General features: G+C 44.1%; 1 protein-coding gene across 2 annotated transcripts; it reads right to left on the reverse strand.

The window, feature by feature from the left end:
* Positions 1 to 1,356: 1,356 nt before the first annotated feature.
* Positions 1,357 to 15,774, reverse strand: LOC102572208 (uncharacterized). Of its 2 annotated transcripts, XM_059727056.1 has the most exons (6): positions 15,471 to 15,774; positions 11,523 to 11,588; positions 8,518 to 8,617; positions 5,289 to 5,342; positions 2,813 to 2,884; positions 1,357 to 1,624 (listed from the first exon to the last, which is right to left on the reverse strand). In XM_059727056.1, exons 1-6 carry the CDS (start codon positions 15,516 to 15,518, stop codon positions 1,572 to 1,574), a joined length of 393 nt encoding a protein of 130 aa, XP_059583039.1. In that variant the 5' UTR covers positions 15,519 to 15,774; the 3' UTR covers positions 1,357 to 1,571. The 2 variants fall into 2 exon arrangements, with proteins under 2 accessions (XP_059583039.1, XP_006276748.3); XM_006276686.4 differs by lacking the exons at positions 2,813 to 2,884; positions 15,471 to 15,774 and having other exon boundaries at positions 11,523 to 11,887.
* Between the last annotated feature and the right edge of the window lie 400 nt (positions 15,775 to 16,174).

Here is a 16,174-nt window from a genome sequence, read left to right on the forward strand (position 1 = left end):
GTTTATGCCTTCCTTTTTGTTGTTCTGTAAGGGGGAGGGTTATGCTGACTTTTGCAGTTGAGCACAGCTGTCTTTACCATCCTAGAGAGAGAAACTAATTTTGATGTCCTTATGTTGTCAGGTGTAGTGAGGACTGAAGCAGACTTCAGGTGGACTATAATAGATAATACATGATACAGGACATTTTTCATTTAGAATTGATTCTGGAATGGATATTGGTGAAAAGAACAAAATAATTCTGGTAGGTGGAGCAGCAGCCTAAAGACTGTATTTGGAATTCACGTACTTAATATAAAATCAGGACTGGTGCTGCCCTCCCAAAGTTCTTGAAAAAAGGAATGAGCTGCTCTTAAGAAATGATGGTCCTAAAATTTAGCCTTTGATCTTGCTGTGCTTGCATGACCAGGCCTGCTTCTTTCCACACTATGTGAGAATTTGGGGTAGTGAAGTCTTTGTCTTTTGAAGATCAAAAGTGTGGGGAGTTCAATATAGACCTCAAAGATTTTGAGCCTTTGCTACAATTTCTGACTCAAATTAGAACCTAATCAAAGTGTGCTGGCTGCATCTCCATAGACGCTCCCAGGGGGGAGCAAGTAGAGTTGAGTTCCTTCAACTCGGCTTGGGATGAACATCTCTGCACTTAGTCTGTATTGCCATTGGGATCCAGTAGCTTTTCATCTGCTAATCCATGGAGAGGAAAGCAACAGTTTGAGGAGGAAAGCTTTGATCAGCAAGGAGAATATATGAGACCTTGATGATTAGTGCACTGCCAAATAGTTGTGCTGTCATTGCTTTCTCCAGCCTTAGAGAGTAACGAAACATCCTGTACCAGTGACATGTAATGCTGCTGCCATAGAAAACAAGCATCACAGAACAAGATCAGTCTCTTGTCTGATCCAAAGGGCTAACTGAATTTTGTAGATAGACAGCTGTAAGGATGCTGCCTGTGTGGCCTGCATAGTGCTAGTCGCACAGTAGACACTTCAAATAATGCATCTAAACGCAGGTGAAGAGCTACAAAGAGTTAAAATAATGGTGCAGTTGTGTAACAACTGGCTTCCTACATCAGGTTATTACCAGAATTATTTTAAAAGCCTGCAGAGTGAGCTTTTCCTTCCTATGTTCCAATTTTAATAAATGATAAAGCCTCAGGTTTACATGAAGAAGTTCTAGAAATCCTGAAAAATGATTTGGCGAGGAAATAAAGAAAGATATCGGGTTAACAGCCCCTAGGAGTACACAGGGGTGTGGTAGCTTGTGTTGCCTATGGTGGCAGGGGAAGAAAGATGCTAACTTTGCCTGCTCATCTGATTGATTGTCGCCCCCCCCCCCCAAAAAAAAAATGAAAGCACTGACTCCACAGCAACAATACATTTATACATGGCAGCAGTTCGAGAAAAGGAGATGGCAGCAGAGAGAAGGGGAGCGGGTGGCGTGAATGTGTTTCTCTGCTAATAATAATGCATCTGATGTTGCATGTTCAGGGTGTGTGTAGAAATGAGCAGGCATAATTACTGTAAGCTACAGCTTGTGAAGGAATGGAGCAGGTGTTGGTCACAGTAAGTGTCATGCTATGGCTCCCACATAGGACGTGGCTGGCTGCTGTCCCAGTCTTGCGTCGTCTCTATAACAGAAGGAGGGAAATCTATGTGAAGAAAGTCTTTCTGCAGTAGTTCATGTAATGCATATATTATAGATTCATAGATGTTAGGGTCGGAAGGGACCTCAATAGATCATCAAGTCCGACCCCCTGCATAAGCAGGAAAGAGTGCTGGGTCTAAATGACCCCAGCTAGATACTCGTCTAACCTCCTCTTGAAGACCCCCAGGGTAGGGGAGAGCACCACCTCCCTCGGGAGCCCGTTCCAGACCTTGGCCACTCGAACTGTGAAGTTCTTCCTAATGTCCAGTCTAAATCTGCTCTCTGCTAGCTTGTGGCCATTGTTTCTTGTAACCCCCGGGGGCGCCTTGGTGAATAAATCCTCACCAATTCCCTTCTGTGCCCCCGTGATGAACTTATAGGCAGCCACAAGGTCGCCTCTCAACCTTCTCTTGCGGAGGCTGAAAAGGTCCAGTTTCTCTAGTCTCTCCTCGTAGGGCTTGGTCTGCAGGCCCTTGACCATACGAGTTGCCCTTCGCTGTACCCTCTCCAGGTTATCCGCATCCTTCTTGAAGTGTGGCGCCCAGAATTGCACGCAGTACTCCAACTGCGGTCTGACCAATGCCCTATAGAGGGGAAGTATCACCTCCCTGGACCTATTTGTCATGCATCTGCTGATGCACGATAAAGTGCCATTGGCTTTTCTGATGGCTTCGTCACACTGCCGGCTCATGTTTAACTTGGAGTCCACTAGGACTCCAAGATCCCTTTCCACCTCCGTGCCACCCAGCAGGTCATTCCCTAGGCTGTAGGTGTGCTGGACATTTTTCCTCCCTAGGTGCAGCACTTTGCATTTCTCCTTGTTGAACTGCATCCTGTTGTTTTCTGCCCACTTGTCCAGCCTATCCAGGTCTGCCTGCAGCTGTTCCCTGTCCTCCGGCATGTCCACTTCTCCCCATAGCTTTGTGTCATCTGCAAACTTGGACAGAGTACATTTCACTCCCACGTCCAAGTCGCTGATGAAGACATTAAAGAGTATCGGTCCAAGGACCGAACCCTGCGGGACCCCACTGCCCACACCCTTCCAGGTCGAGACCGACCCATCTACCACGACTCTTTGGGTGCGACCCTCTAGCCAATTCACCACCCACTGGACTGTGCAGTCATCCACATCACAGCCTCTTAATTTGTTCACCAGTATGGGGTGGGATACCGTATCGAAGGCCTTCCTGAAGTCCAGGTATACGACATCCACCCCTCCTCCTGTGTCCAGGCGTTTCGTAACCTGGTCACAGAAAGAGACTAGGTTGGTCAGGCACGATCTGCCCGCCACAAACCCATGCTGGTTTCCCCTCAGCATAATTTGTCCTGCCGGGCTCTCACAAATGTGAGCCTTGATAATTTTTTCAAATACTTTACCAAGGATGGAGGTGAGACTGACCGGCCTATAGTTGCCCGGGTCCTCCTTCCTCCCCTTTTTGAAAATGGGGACCACGTTAGCCCTTTTCCAGTCCTCCGGGACTTGGCCCGTGCGCCACGAGCATTCGAATATTCCCGCCAGTGGCTCTGCAATGACGTTGGCCAGTGCCTTCAGCACCCTGGGATGGAGCCCATCCGGGCCTGCCGACTTAAAGGCATCCAGTTCTTCCAAATGACTCTGCACCACCTCAGGATCTACACATGGAAGTCTGGCGCCTTGCTGCTGCCTCTCTACAACCCCAGTGAGAGACTTGTCGTGCCCCTCGCTTAGGAACACTGAGGCAAAGAACTCGTTGAGGAGTTCAGCCTTGTCCCCTCTATCTGTCACCAATTGCTTCTGCCCATTTAGCAGGGGTCCTATTCCTCCCTGGGCCTTCCTTTTACTCCCTATGTATCTAAAAAACAATTTCTTGTTGTCCTTTACTTGGGTTGCCATCCTCAGCTCCATGGTAGCTTTGGCCCGCCTAACTGCCTCCCTACAAGCACGAGCAGAGGAGGTATATTCATCTTTAGTGATCTCACCCTGTTTCCACTTTTTATGTGCTCCCCTTTTGGCCCTTAGGCTGCCCTGGATTTCTCTGGTCAGCCATGGAAGCCTCCTGGCCCCTTTCCCTCTTTTGCCTCGCTCGGGGATCGTCTTGCTTTGTGCCCAAAGGATCATTTCCTTTAGGCACAGCCACCCTTCTTGGGCACCCATCCCATCAAAACTCCTACTCTGCAGTGCTTCCTTGACTAATCGCCTGAGTGCAATGAGATCAGCTTTCCTAAAGTCTAGCACTTTCACCCTACTAGTTACCTTACCCACTCGCCGTCTTATGTTGAATTCTATCATAAGGTGATCACTATCTCCCAGATAGCTACCGATTTGGAGGTCCCCTATCATGTCATCTCCCGTTGCCAATACCAGATCCAGTATGGCATTCCCCCTAGTGGGACCATACACCTCCTGTGTCAGGTGGAGGTCCTGTACACAAGTTAGAAACCTGCGTGAGCGATGGGACCTTGCTGTCTGCGTCTCCCAGCAGATGTCCGGGTAGTTTAGGTCCCCCATGACTACCGCCTCTTTAGCTTTTATGGTCTCCGAGAGTTGCCTCAGGAGCCCCGCATCTATTTCTTCCCCTTTACTTGGATTCCATTATCTTCTCTTACCATGGGCAGTCCTTTGGTTCTGATCAGAATAGCCTTTGGTTAGGTACCAGGCATTGGGAAACCTGGGCTCAGTCTGTAGCTTTACTCCACAGTTCCTTTATCACCTTGGGCAAGTTACAGTTTCTCTTTAGGCTTAGTTTCTCATCCACAAAACTGCATTCCTTTTTTCCTATCCATTATTGGTCTTATCTATTGGAATTAAAAACTCTTGTGGCAAGGATAATCTCTATATAGTTGTATAGTGCCTGGCATGTTGTACTAAGCATCTGGCAGAAGGCAGGATAGATTTACACCTTTTAGACTGACTAAATTGGAGATCCATAAGATTTCATAAGCAGCAGCTTACTTCATCAGATGTTAGGAAGACTGCTCTAAGCCTCTGGGCCTCAAATAGCTTTGTTTTCTGCTCCAGAATTAAGTAGGGTACAAAGGCAGAAAATAGTGAGGTAAATATTGATCTCTTCCCAAAACTATAACAAGCTACATCTTTGAAATACTCTATAGAAAATAAAAAATCTCTTCATTGGAGGAACGTGGAAGGAAAGGGATGAAGGCTCAGATAATGATGTACAATAGTTATGCTTAATTTTTTAGGTTATAGCTTCATATCATCCTTAAAGTGGGAAATAGCCTTTTCTCATGTTCTGATCTTTGGGAATTGATCACTTTTAACTGCTACATTTTTTTCGGTAAGAAAACAGGATGAAATTCCCAAGTTCACTAATACATTTCATCTGGCTGATTACTTCTTCCGATGTAACTGTTAAAAGCAATTTGTATGTTTTGATAAATGGCTAAGAGGAAAGTTTTGCAGGTGAAGGGAGTGGAGGTGATGTGCAAGGGTGTTTAATAAAAACTCTGTGGTGAAAAGCAGAATCAGTGAAATGGTGATACAGATGTGGGGAGGACTAAGCCACAAATGTATAGGTATAAATGCCATCTAAACAGCATCAAAATCAGTAAGTGTCTGCTAGCAGTTCTTGTACCTGTTATAGCTGCTGAATTGTATAGTATGTGCAGTGGGAAGATGTGGGAGAAGTATTAAGTGCGAGTTCACCCACCTCTGCTGGAGGATCTTCGGCCCATAAGTCCTATGAACATCTCTCCTTGATGCCCTAGCATATTAAAGAAAGGAAAAGGTTGTCAGAGGCATAGCAGAGTGGCTCCATGCCTGGGACAGCTGCAACGTGTGGGGCAGTGCCAACTGTGATGCAGATTGTGGCAGTGCAGTCAGCTGCCACTGCAGTAGTGAGTATTTTTGCACTCCTTTACCCCCTCCCCCCCCACAAAAGCTGTTGTCCCAGGTGCCCCCCTCAGTTATGCTATTGGGTTGTCAGAGGTTTATAGAAGTAAAATGGAAACTATTGTAGTCAGGAAGATAAGAATGGGACACATCTACATTCCTGCAACTGAAACAGAGGTTTGTCACTTCAGTCTCTGTCACATCTGGTATATGCAGTTTTTGTACTAATATAACTACTGTATTTCTCTCTCTCTCTCTCACTTTTCCCCAAATTACCTCTAATTGAGGTATGTGTTGGGGGGGGGGTAATGTCTTAAGTGGGGAAGCTCATTTTCTGTTCAGAATAGAAGGAAGCACCCTCCCCCCAAACCTTTGATTCTTTCTCTACCCAGAGTTTAAAATCAGCTGTGGGAGTCAATTGAATTAATGGCTCATTGTCATTACTCTTTACAGGTGTTAATGACTCTCTCCCCTGTAAAGTTTCACTAATCAAGCCGACTTTTCTTGTGGCAATTTTGCTCTCTGCTAGCTACTCCTGCTCTCTCCTATTCACAGACTGTTTTTTAGCTTTTCAAATTCTTAGATGCAGCCATGAAGACCAGTCTTCAGTAGCAACTAAAGTTTTAGAGCTTCTGGCTAAGCAGGAAAGAGAGGGTGAATGAGCTGGAGATTAGGTTCTGTCTCTCTTTTATGAAGCTATAACTCTGGAATAATCTTTTTTCTTCACTCTGCCTTCTCAAAAAACAAGGCAAAAGTCTCATTTAGGGGCAGTATTTTGGTGAGAGAGGACTCCCTCTTCTGTTAAGATGCAAAATCAATAGAACCTCTAGAGAATTGTTGCTGCAGTTATCCTGGCATAAAACACTTCTGTATTAGCATAACTGATTCCTGGAAGTGTAAATTCCTAGGAATTCCTACAGGAATAAGCTATACTGGTGTACCACTTATACTGGTATAGCTGTACTCATACTGGTGATAGTTGGTTGTTACTGCTTTAATGTAACTAGATTTTTTTTCAAACAGATGTATTTAAAACAGGATGAAAACTGCTTAGGCACACCCTTGCTATGTGGTTTTATGTCTATGCTATTATGACCCTCAGCCCATGACCAAACACCCACGCACGTTTAGAAGTCTACAGAGCTGCAGTAATTTGCGCCTTAAGTCACAAGCCTAGAGCTGGAATCCTAGCTACTCTGCTGCTGAACAAGGATGGTCTCTTAAACTGAAATATGTGGAGTGGAAAGAATTGAGCGTTCCTGAGCAGAGCTGGGACTGAGAGCCCAGAGGTAGGTGCTAAGAGTAATCAACGCAAACCAAGATTCTTTGGGGCAAGATGGCTCCAATAAAGGATTCAAGACCTATACACTTCCTCTTCCTGTTCTGAGAGAGAAATTTTTAAAGAATGTGAGCATAAGACTGCAAACTAGGAAATTGAGTTCAAACGCCAGTTTTTCCTGCGATGGTGGCAATGTGCAAGTTATTTCGTTTCCCTGCCTATAAAATACTTCTTGAGTATTGTATTTCACCCTGGTTTTTATGTCTATTTCAATGAATCTCACTAGTGGCATTTCTCCACTCCTTGGAAACAGCTTACTGCCCAGACTCTCAGTAGAACTTGGTGGTAAGAATGCTGATCTACCAATTTGGGGAATAGAGTAGCAGGTGACCACGCAAACTGGATACTTCCTACCCATCTCTCTCTCTTGTGGGGGACGGTGAGTGGGAGTGCTTGGTCAGCATGTACCACTGAGCTCTAAAAGCAGATACAAAAACAAACAAGCAAACAAAACCACTCATGCCCTGTTGACAGTCTTTGGCACCCCTGTAACAAGGAAAGAAATCAGTTGGACTCTGATGCCCCAGTCTTTTCCGTGTACTTAAAAATACAAAGTCAGACATGGTTAATGTATTTTGCTTAGATTTCTGCCTGTATTCAGGAGGAATGTACAAGTTTGTATGTTATCACTGCAATGGTATTTCCTTTTGGGTGGGCCTTCAGTATTGTATGGGAAGTAGCAGTAGCTTAAACTACATTGGTGGGGGGGATGTCTACATGAAAATTTTACTGCACTGTAGACTAATTAGCTGCGCAGTAAATGTCTTGGCATCTACACGTGTGTCCCTAATAGTCTGGAGTAAATTAATTTACCCTGAAGCAGTGCATGTGTAAACACTGCCCTGGCTGGCTGGGGCATGAGGGTGCTTCAGTGCAAGGGATGCATGCTGACTAGCCCTGGAATGAAGCACCCTCGTCCCCCAGCCAGCCCCTCCGCAGCATGTTGAGCCAAGGGGAGTGGCTCTGAGCTGGAAGGCTGACCCCCGTCCAGGCCTCCTGCCAGCTCAGACAGCTCCAACCCAGCTCAATGTGCTGTGCTCTTGGGCGCATGTTCAAATAGCAGCAAACTCCAGAGTTCATTGCTTTGCATTAATTGCACATTTATACATGCCCTGTGTTCTCTAGTTTTAGCCTCTTTGTGTTGAGACAAGCAGGAGCTAGTCTTGCTGGATAGGCAGTACTTTGCAGGGAAGGAGCTGTTATTTCTCAAAATGGCCGTTTGATCTAGTAATCTGAGCGAAGGATTGGGAGATAGGAAAGCTGTTCTGCTCCCACTGCTAACACCAGTTTATTCTGGGACAATTAGTATAGCTGCTTCTCTGAGCTTTGGTTTCTCTATGTGTAAAATGAGGATAATAGTATATACAATACTTTCTGATTATAAGTACAATTATTATGAGAGCATGGATCCTTTGGTGACTGGCACTGAATCTCAGTTAAATCTCAAGAAATGCTCTTCTGGAATGATAAAGTGGTTGTCACAAAACAGGTCACAAGTGAGGAAAAAAAAATCAGGAATGTTGGCTGTTTTCATACTAAAGCCCTAGAAGTCCCCTTTTTCCAAAAGTACCTCCCCACCCAAAAACAAAACAAAACAAAAAACCCAGCTCCCTGAAGGACAAGTGCTAAGTCTTTGCTATCATAGGAGCTTGCACGCATTGCTCTGGTTGTCTGCACAAGGGTTGATTCCTGTAAGCACTGCACTTACCACTAGCCCGTTTTCCCATCAGGCCATAGAAGTGCTGAAATTTTCCCCTTTTCAGCAGCTTTGCAAAGCGCTGGAGTGGGCTGCTTTGCAAGTCTTCACCCTAAAAAGAAAAAGAAATATCCTATGGTAGAAGCCGAAGTTCCCTCCCCACTGTTAGCAATGGACAGAGAGCTAAGTGAAACCTTTAAAGCACGGAAAGTGAAATAGGTAAGAGATGCCAAACTGGTCGAGCCACTATAGTTGTTTTTTTCACATGTGGATACTAATATGTATGGTAACTTAATAGGGCATCAAAAGATGCATCTTGACATTTGTGCCCCCTGACAGTTAATTTCCATAGCTCTGCTTAGACTGATGTCTCAATCCGTCGTTCTGCCAAAATAATTCCATGCTGATTCCTGCAACTAGATAATCCAGGCTATGAAATGCCTGCGCATAGCTGGATAATGTTAAGCAGCCCATGATAGTTAATAATAATGCTACAGATAATGGCAAAGAGTGATCTTCATTTCCGCTCTTTTAAGTCCTCATGAGACAAACAGCTGTCTGGTATATTTATGGCAAGAAGATATAAAAATGATACTGCATGTGAATTCAGTTCTTCACTGTCCTGCATTATGTGGATTGGTATGCACACATGCAAACATGCATACTAAGATGAGGTACAAGGCAATGAAGAGACATGTTAGCAAATGTACAGAGTTCAGGACAATAGAGAACCAGGTTCCACCTGTGCACTGAGGGTCATACAGCTTTCTGTGTGGGACACAGCAAGTGTGTGTGTCAGTTTTGGTTTTAAATACCCTCAAAATTCAACTTCTTTTTCATTGCCAGAGATAAGATGCATCTACACTAAGAAGTGGCATGAGTCAGATTCTCAAACAGAGTCATACAAATCAGGAACGTGTGTTTTAATGCTAACTTCAGGCCCTGGGACTCTTATAACAGTTGGGTTAGTGTCTGGTTAGGGGGATATGTTAAGAAAAATATATTAAAAAAAATAATCACCAGATATTGAAACATCTGTAAGCCTTCCTTATTTGGGGCATATACTAACCTCTAACTGATGGAGGGGGGAAGGTGTTAGGAAGAAAATTTCCCTGGGGAGAAGTTATCCTGTAAGCGGCTGTTGCAATATTACTTCTGAAGCAGATGGTACGTACTACTTTCAGAGGTAAGGGCCTAGACAGTGCTGATCAGTATGGCTTTTCTTGTGAATTATTAAAACAACAGTCATAAACTGAATAGACTACATGCCTAATTCTGTCTATCCATCCCAAGTTTGCTAATACGCATTACATTTATATGAGAGTGTCTAGTCACTCTAAAGACAGAGTGGATATAGCTCATTAATCTACAGAGCAAGAGAGAGTGAGAATACCTGTTCTTTCCATTCTTTCTTTCCTGACTGCAGCACCTGGCTTCTGAGTGCAATATGAAACCTTTTCAGTACAGTGTTCTTCCTGCTTCAATGACAGTGCTGTTACTTGTGATTAGCCCTTGGAAAGGACACAATAGAGGACCCTCAGCAAACAGGCACTGGCTTGCCTCAGGATGTTAGGAAAATTGAATTTAGTATATTTAACTAACGAGGGTATAGACAAGCTGATTGTCACGGCTGATGAGCTGGTTATTTCAGACAAGCCCTTCTCTTCAAATTCTCTAAAGTCTTAATTTTGAGGAAGAACTTTTTCAGCCTTGCTGACCAATTGTATAGGTACACCTAAAAGAGTCAAGCTTTTGACCAGCTTCCAAAGAACTTGGATTTAATCTAGCCATTGGTATAAATGGATCCAATTCTATGGAATTCACTGCCCACTCTATCTGCTATACCAAGTCTCAGATTTGCTTTAGCAAAAGTCTGTCCATAAACCAAGGAGTCTTCCAATTCTGCTTTTCCATGGGTGGATGGTTCTCTATTAGGTGTACTTATCTCAGTGAATGAGGGAATTATTTGAAGTGCAGTTAAAATCGGGAAAAAAAAATGACAAAAGTGATATGTTGCCATTCCACATTTTTCTTTCAGCACCTTTCTAGTCATAGCTTACAAATCATACAGTGAGTTTTCAAACTGCTGTGGCTGTCAGCTCATGAGAACTGAGACACCAAGCCATGCTGTGGTGGTGCTGCGGCTGGTGATTAGGACATAAGACTGGGAATCGGGACTCCTAGGTGCTATTCCCAACTCTGCTGCTGCCTTTGTGTGTGGCCTGGGAAAGTCCTTCCCCTCTTTGCACCTCCAGTTCACCATTTGTAAAGTAAAAATTGATATCATTACCATATGTAAATACTTTGAGAATTTAAAATGAAAAGCACTTTATAAGAGCTAAATACAGTTATCACCAGCAATAAAATATGCAATGGGAGCTCTGCATGTGAGGTTAGATGCTGCTACATAAGACAACAGATTCTCACTTGCTGTCCCTTAACAGCTCTGGTTAATAATAGTGATAGTGAGCTGAGCATCTAAGTCTTAAATATGGAACTTTTTTTTCTTTTTTTTTAAACACAGCCTTTTTCTGCATGCAAGTGCACTTTAAAATGGATTAGCTGTATCTATGTAGTGTAAAGTATCCTTTTTAAAACAACCTCCTGGCATCCCATTTTAATGTATCTATTGCTGTAAAATAGATGCAGCAGCAGGATTGTTGTTAGGTGTCTTTTCCCTCCCAGAAATAATTCCTTACACATACAGTTTTAATAATGCGAACTTGAACTGAAGTTACTTTACTTATCTGGTCCTGGTTTTCCCATCTGTACTATGCAAATAATTAACTTCCTTCCCTTCTGCCTTTGCCAGTCGTGGTATGAGTATGGACTTTGAAGGGATCAGGTGCTTTAAGTTCAAAGCATTGTTACTAGTTCCTCATTATCCATCTTTACAAAAGTTAAATCAGGTGGTGTTCAAATACTGAAATAACATATTTGCTAAGCCAGAAATGGCATTAAAACACCCTCCCAGCCTTCACAAGCTATCAATAAGATGAAGAACGAATCAAAGTTACCTTCATGGATGTGGCTGTCCAAGGCTCTTCCTCCAAACTGCGCGCTGTTTCTTTAAAACAGAAAATCTGTGAACACAGAAAAATCAGTAGGAAAAGAACCTTAATATTTTCCATAGTTCTTGATATAGAGCTGTCTAATTCTTTATTGATTAATAGTTTGTTTTTTAAATGGATCTGAGCTCAGTGAGAGAAGATTCTTTCCCCCTCCGTTGGACCAGTTTATATTGGAATATTTTTTTCTTTGTCACTTCTGTCTAATAGCTATGCTGTAATTCACTTAGATCAGGGATGTATCAGTTTCACCAAGAAACTAGCTCCCTAACTCCACTTCTGTTTTTTCCTGTTCTTCCTCTGCTGTATCAAAGTCCTAGATCCTTTTTCCTTGTACCCAAATCTGAGCTCTGTCTCCTTTATTTATCCAGCCTTCTCAAAGATACTTGCCTCCCCCAATCCAATTAGTCAACAGCTACTCTTATGAGGTACAGAAGTACCCAATGGTTCCAGAGTAAAGCTCTAAGAAGGAGGGCTTTGTACAGGAGAAGGAGGGATGATTTCTACTCCCCTTTTCCTCTGGTTATTGATTCTCTCAGTTTCCATCAGTGAACCTCAAGGCAGATCAGCTGTGCTGCGTAGGGAAACCATTCCATTGTTCCTTTTTAAAGACTTCTGAAAACAATTGATTTGGATTTAGAAAGTGCATATTACTTAATTTTCTCCCCAGCCTCCAAATTCATTTTGCTGAAGTTTGCAGCATTCCCTCTGCACATGAAAAATGAGCAGCCAAATCTGTGCCTGCATTTTAGGAAGTGTGTGCATACATGTAAGAACACATATACTTCTACATATGCAGGCCACGTTATCTGCTTGGGGTTTAGTTTGACTATTCAAATTGATGCTCTTGTTCATGTGGGGTTCCAAGTCTTCTCTTTTGCAGGAATTCAACAATTTAGCACTTCATCTTCAGTGCTAAGTGCTGTTTTATCCTTCTTTCTTCCATCCAGTTCATTCTCATCATGAGGGATAGCACCCTCCTTTAAGTGAGCAATTGATATGTTGGGACTCCGCTCTGAAATCACACTGAGCGCAATCAGCAATGGCTTTACAGTGAGTCAATTTGACTCTACAGCTGAACCACAGAGGCACGTCCGATTAAATCTGTCAAGCATTTTTTCCAGCTGCTGATTTCCTCCTCTGTTTATAAACACAATATTTATCTTCTGCCTTTAAAAATAAAACAAGCAAGCATCTTCAAACTAGCTGATTATATATAGGGAAAACCAAGCAGGCACAACCTGATTGCTGCAGGGCTCCTTACCCACCCCACAAAAATGTTAATTTGGCCAATTGTGTAATATTATGTTGTATGGGGAAAATGGTTCATTTGCTGCTTCCTCAGGTACAAGCCATTGTTGAAGAAAGGGTACTGGTCTATGTGGACCTTTTTACTGCCCTCCTTGAGTAAATTTTATATATTTTTTTATTAGCTCACTTAACCATGCACATCAGTTGTGGTGTCAAATTCCTAAATTTCCTCTGTGACCTCAATAGTACATTTTCATATGCCTGAATGGTTTCTGCCAGTAGTATAACAGGGATGGGTGACTGGGGCATTCTCCCTGGGCATCGACTTAGAGGGAACACAAGAATGGCAGCTGCTGCTAAAGTCAGCCCAGCACCTACTGCTGCCTCTGCTGCCCACTGCGAGGACCCTGGCAAAGAATGTTAAGCGTCAGTCCCATTTTCTTGTATGCTTTGTTAAAGACGTCAGTGATTATCCGAAGGTCTACTTGAGAGTGAACACATACTACAGCATCATTAGCATACTGGAGCTCAATGACTGAGGTCAGGGTGGTCTTGCTTTTGGCTCAGAGTCAGCTGAGATGAAACAGCTTACCATCCATTTGGTAATTTAGCTTCACTCTGACTAGAAGCTTGCTGGTGTTCAGATGTAGCATCGCAGTAAGGAATATCGAGAAGAGTGTTGGAGCAATGAGACAGCCTTGCTTAACTCCCGTTTTAGTCTCAAAGAGATCTGTGATAGATCCATTATTGAAAACCACCCCTCTCACACCATCATAAAGTGGGGAAAGAATGGTGACAAACTTCAGTTGGCATCTGTACTTCAGAATGATCTTCCACAGCACTTCTAGGTTGACAGTCTAAGGCTTTTGTGAGGTCAGAGGTGGCAATGTAGAGACGTTTATGTTGTTCCTGGCAATTTTCCTACACCTGGCAAGTAGCGAAGATCATGTCAGTTGTACCTCTTGATGCCCTAAACCAGGGGTGGGCAAAATGCGGCCCAGGGGCCGGATGCGGCCAGCCGGGCCATTCTATCTGGCCCGCGGGGCCCCTAAAAAATTTAGAAAATTAATATTAATCTGCCCTGGGCTGCCTGTCATGTGGCCCTCGATGGCTTGCCAAAACTCAGTAAGTCACCTTCTGCCCAAAATAATTGCCTGCCCCTGCCCTAAACCCACACTGAGATTCCAGGAGGAACTCTTCAGCAAGTGGAACAAGACTGTTCAGGAAGGTTCTTACAATGATCTTTCCTGTGGTAGACAACAAGACAATCCCTCTGTAATATTCAATTTTAGACTTGCTTGCTTTCTTGAAGATTTTCACAATCATGGCGTCCCTGAGGTCATCTGGGATTTCCCCATCATTCCAGATCCTTAAGCTGAGGGCATGGAGATGTGATGTGAGCTCCTCTCCCCCTACTTAAAGATTTTGGTGGTGATTCCATCAGCTCCAGGTTCCTTCTCATTCTTCATCTGCTTGATAGCTTTCCTCATCTCATTAAGGGTTGGAGTGATTCTGAGATTGTTTCTGACTGGGTGTTGTGGGATGGATTTGACAATGATCCTTCCAATGGGCATTGATGGCTCTCCTTTCCTTGATCAGGTCTCTGCCATCCTTAGGTCTCAAGGAGGTTAGTCCCTGAATGCTTGGATCATAAATGGTTTTGGTGGCACTGAAAGAACTGCACATATTGTGGCTGTCAGCGAGATGTTGAATCCTCCTTTGCCTTGTCTTCCCACCATTAGTTCTTCATATCGCAGATCCTTCTTTGGACCACTGCCTAAGCTTGTTGGTGATTCAGTTTCTTTTGCTTGGAGTTGATGTCATTCTGTCAAGCACAAAAGGCCTTGCTTTTGCGGTCAATCAACCTTGGATTTCCCAGTCAGCAAGCTCTTAATGAGAAGTCCCTAGCTCTGGTAATTCAGATTCACAGTAAGACTCTGGAGAACACTGAGTGTTTCCTGTACTTCAGAAGCCATCTCTCACAGAAGGCTGACACTGATGAAGAAATCCCAACATCGCCTCAGATATACAAGTGCAACCTTCAGATGTCTGAGGAAACAGGCATTTGAAGATCACCACATGAGATCTGAAGCCAAGCTCCTGGTTTATCAAGTAGTCATGATCCTCACCTTACTGTATGGAGCTGAGACGTGGACAATGTACAGAAGATACCTCAAATAGCTGGAGAAGTACCATCAGCGCTGCCTGCGGAAGATCCTTCGAATCCAGTGAGTAAACATGCACCAACATTAGCGTTCTCTTTCAAGCAAACACCACAAGCATTGAGGCAATGATCATCCAACATCAACTTAGCTGGGTCAACAACATTATCTGGATATCTAACTCCAGATTCCCAAAGCAAGTTTTATTTTTCCAGCTTAGTCAAGCCGTACACTCAAGCAGAGGGCAGAGAGAACACTTCAAGGACATCCTTAAGGCACACTTGAAAAAATGCAACATCAATATCAACTAGTGGGAAATTTGCCCAGGACTGCTCCAAAAGGAGGAAGAGTCTGCTGCAAAGATCTCAGGGCTTTGAAATCTTATGATGACAAAGAGGAGCTGGAAAAAGGGGAGTGGCAGAAACAGCGTGTCATGGACCAAACCAAGAACTCAGAACCACCCACCCTGCACAGAAACATGTACCTGAGCTGCAACAGTCTCTCTTAATCCTGGATAGACTTTGTTGGCCATCTTCAGACCTGCAGATAAGAAAGACAATCATCCTCGACTGTGAGGGATTGCCAATTGATAATGGACCCTCATAGTTCTGGCTCTGGTTTCTGCATTTCAATTGTAGTCCGACTTCCTTCTGACCCTCCCAGGCAGTGATTTTGATAGCACCTTGCCAAAGCAAAATCCCTGAGGAAGAATTAATAGTGGTGCAGCACTTAACTAAAACTTCCCCTTCTGTAGTTTACAAGAATCTCTCATTGCTAGGGGTCTACACAATTTAAGGAGATGGCTGGCTGAATTCATGGGCAGACCACGGCACTGGCTACCATTTTTGACGGCTTATTGTGGTGGGGCCCCCCTACACCTCTGATTGGCCAAGGTGCCCTGGTGGCCCTGCCCCTGTCACTTATTGGTGGAGAGGGCTGTCCATCATGTGGCCTTCCCCCTCACTGCTGATTAGCGCAGAGGAGTGGGCTGCACAACAGGCAGCCCTCCCAGCCAATCAGTGGTGAGGGGCAGGGTTGGCAGCAGTCTTGTCAGCAACCCTTCCTGCTGGCAACCCCCCTCCCTTCTTCCCCCGAGCGGGCCACAGTCGCTGGAAGGACTGCTGGGTCCCACTGGGGAGCCAGCATTTTATTTTTAGTAAGTTTTTTTTCCTCTGCAGATTTCGTGAT

Source organism: Alligator mississippiensis, chromosome 4 (genome assembly GCF_030867095.1).
Source record: "Alligator mississippiensis isolate rAllMis1 chromosome 4, rAllMis1, whole genome shotgun sequence".
NCBI lineage: Eukaryota > Metazoa > Chordata > Crocodylia > Alligatoridae > Alligator > Alligator mississippiensis.

What these genes read in the sequence shown, in the direction of transcription:
- LOC102572208 (XM_059727056.1), bottom strand. Translation starts at nt 15,518, where the DNA reads ATGGCCAACAAAGTCTATCCAGGATTAAGAGAGACTGTTGCAGCTCAG. An exon ending in GATGGGAAAACGGGCTAGTG is followed by an intron (nt 5,343 to 8,517) that starts GTAAGTGCAGTG and finishes TTAATATGCTAG; the next exon opens with GGCATCAAGGAGAGATGTTC. An exon ending in CCGAAGATCCTCCAGCAGAG is followed by an intron (nt 2,885 to 5,288) that starts GTGGGTGAACTC and finishes TTCTGTGACCAG; the next exon opens with GTTACGAAACGCCTGGACAC.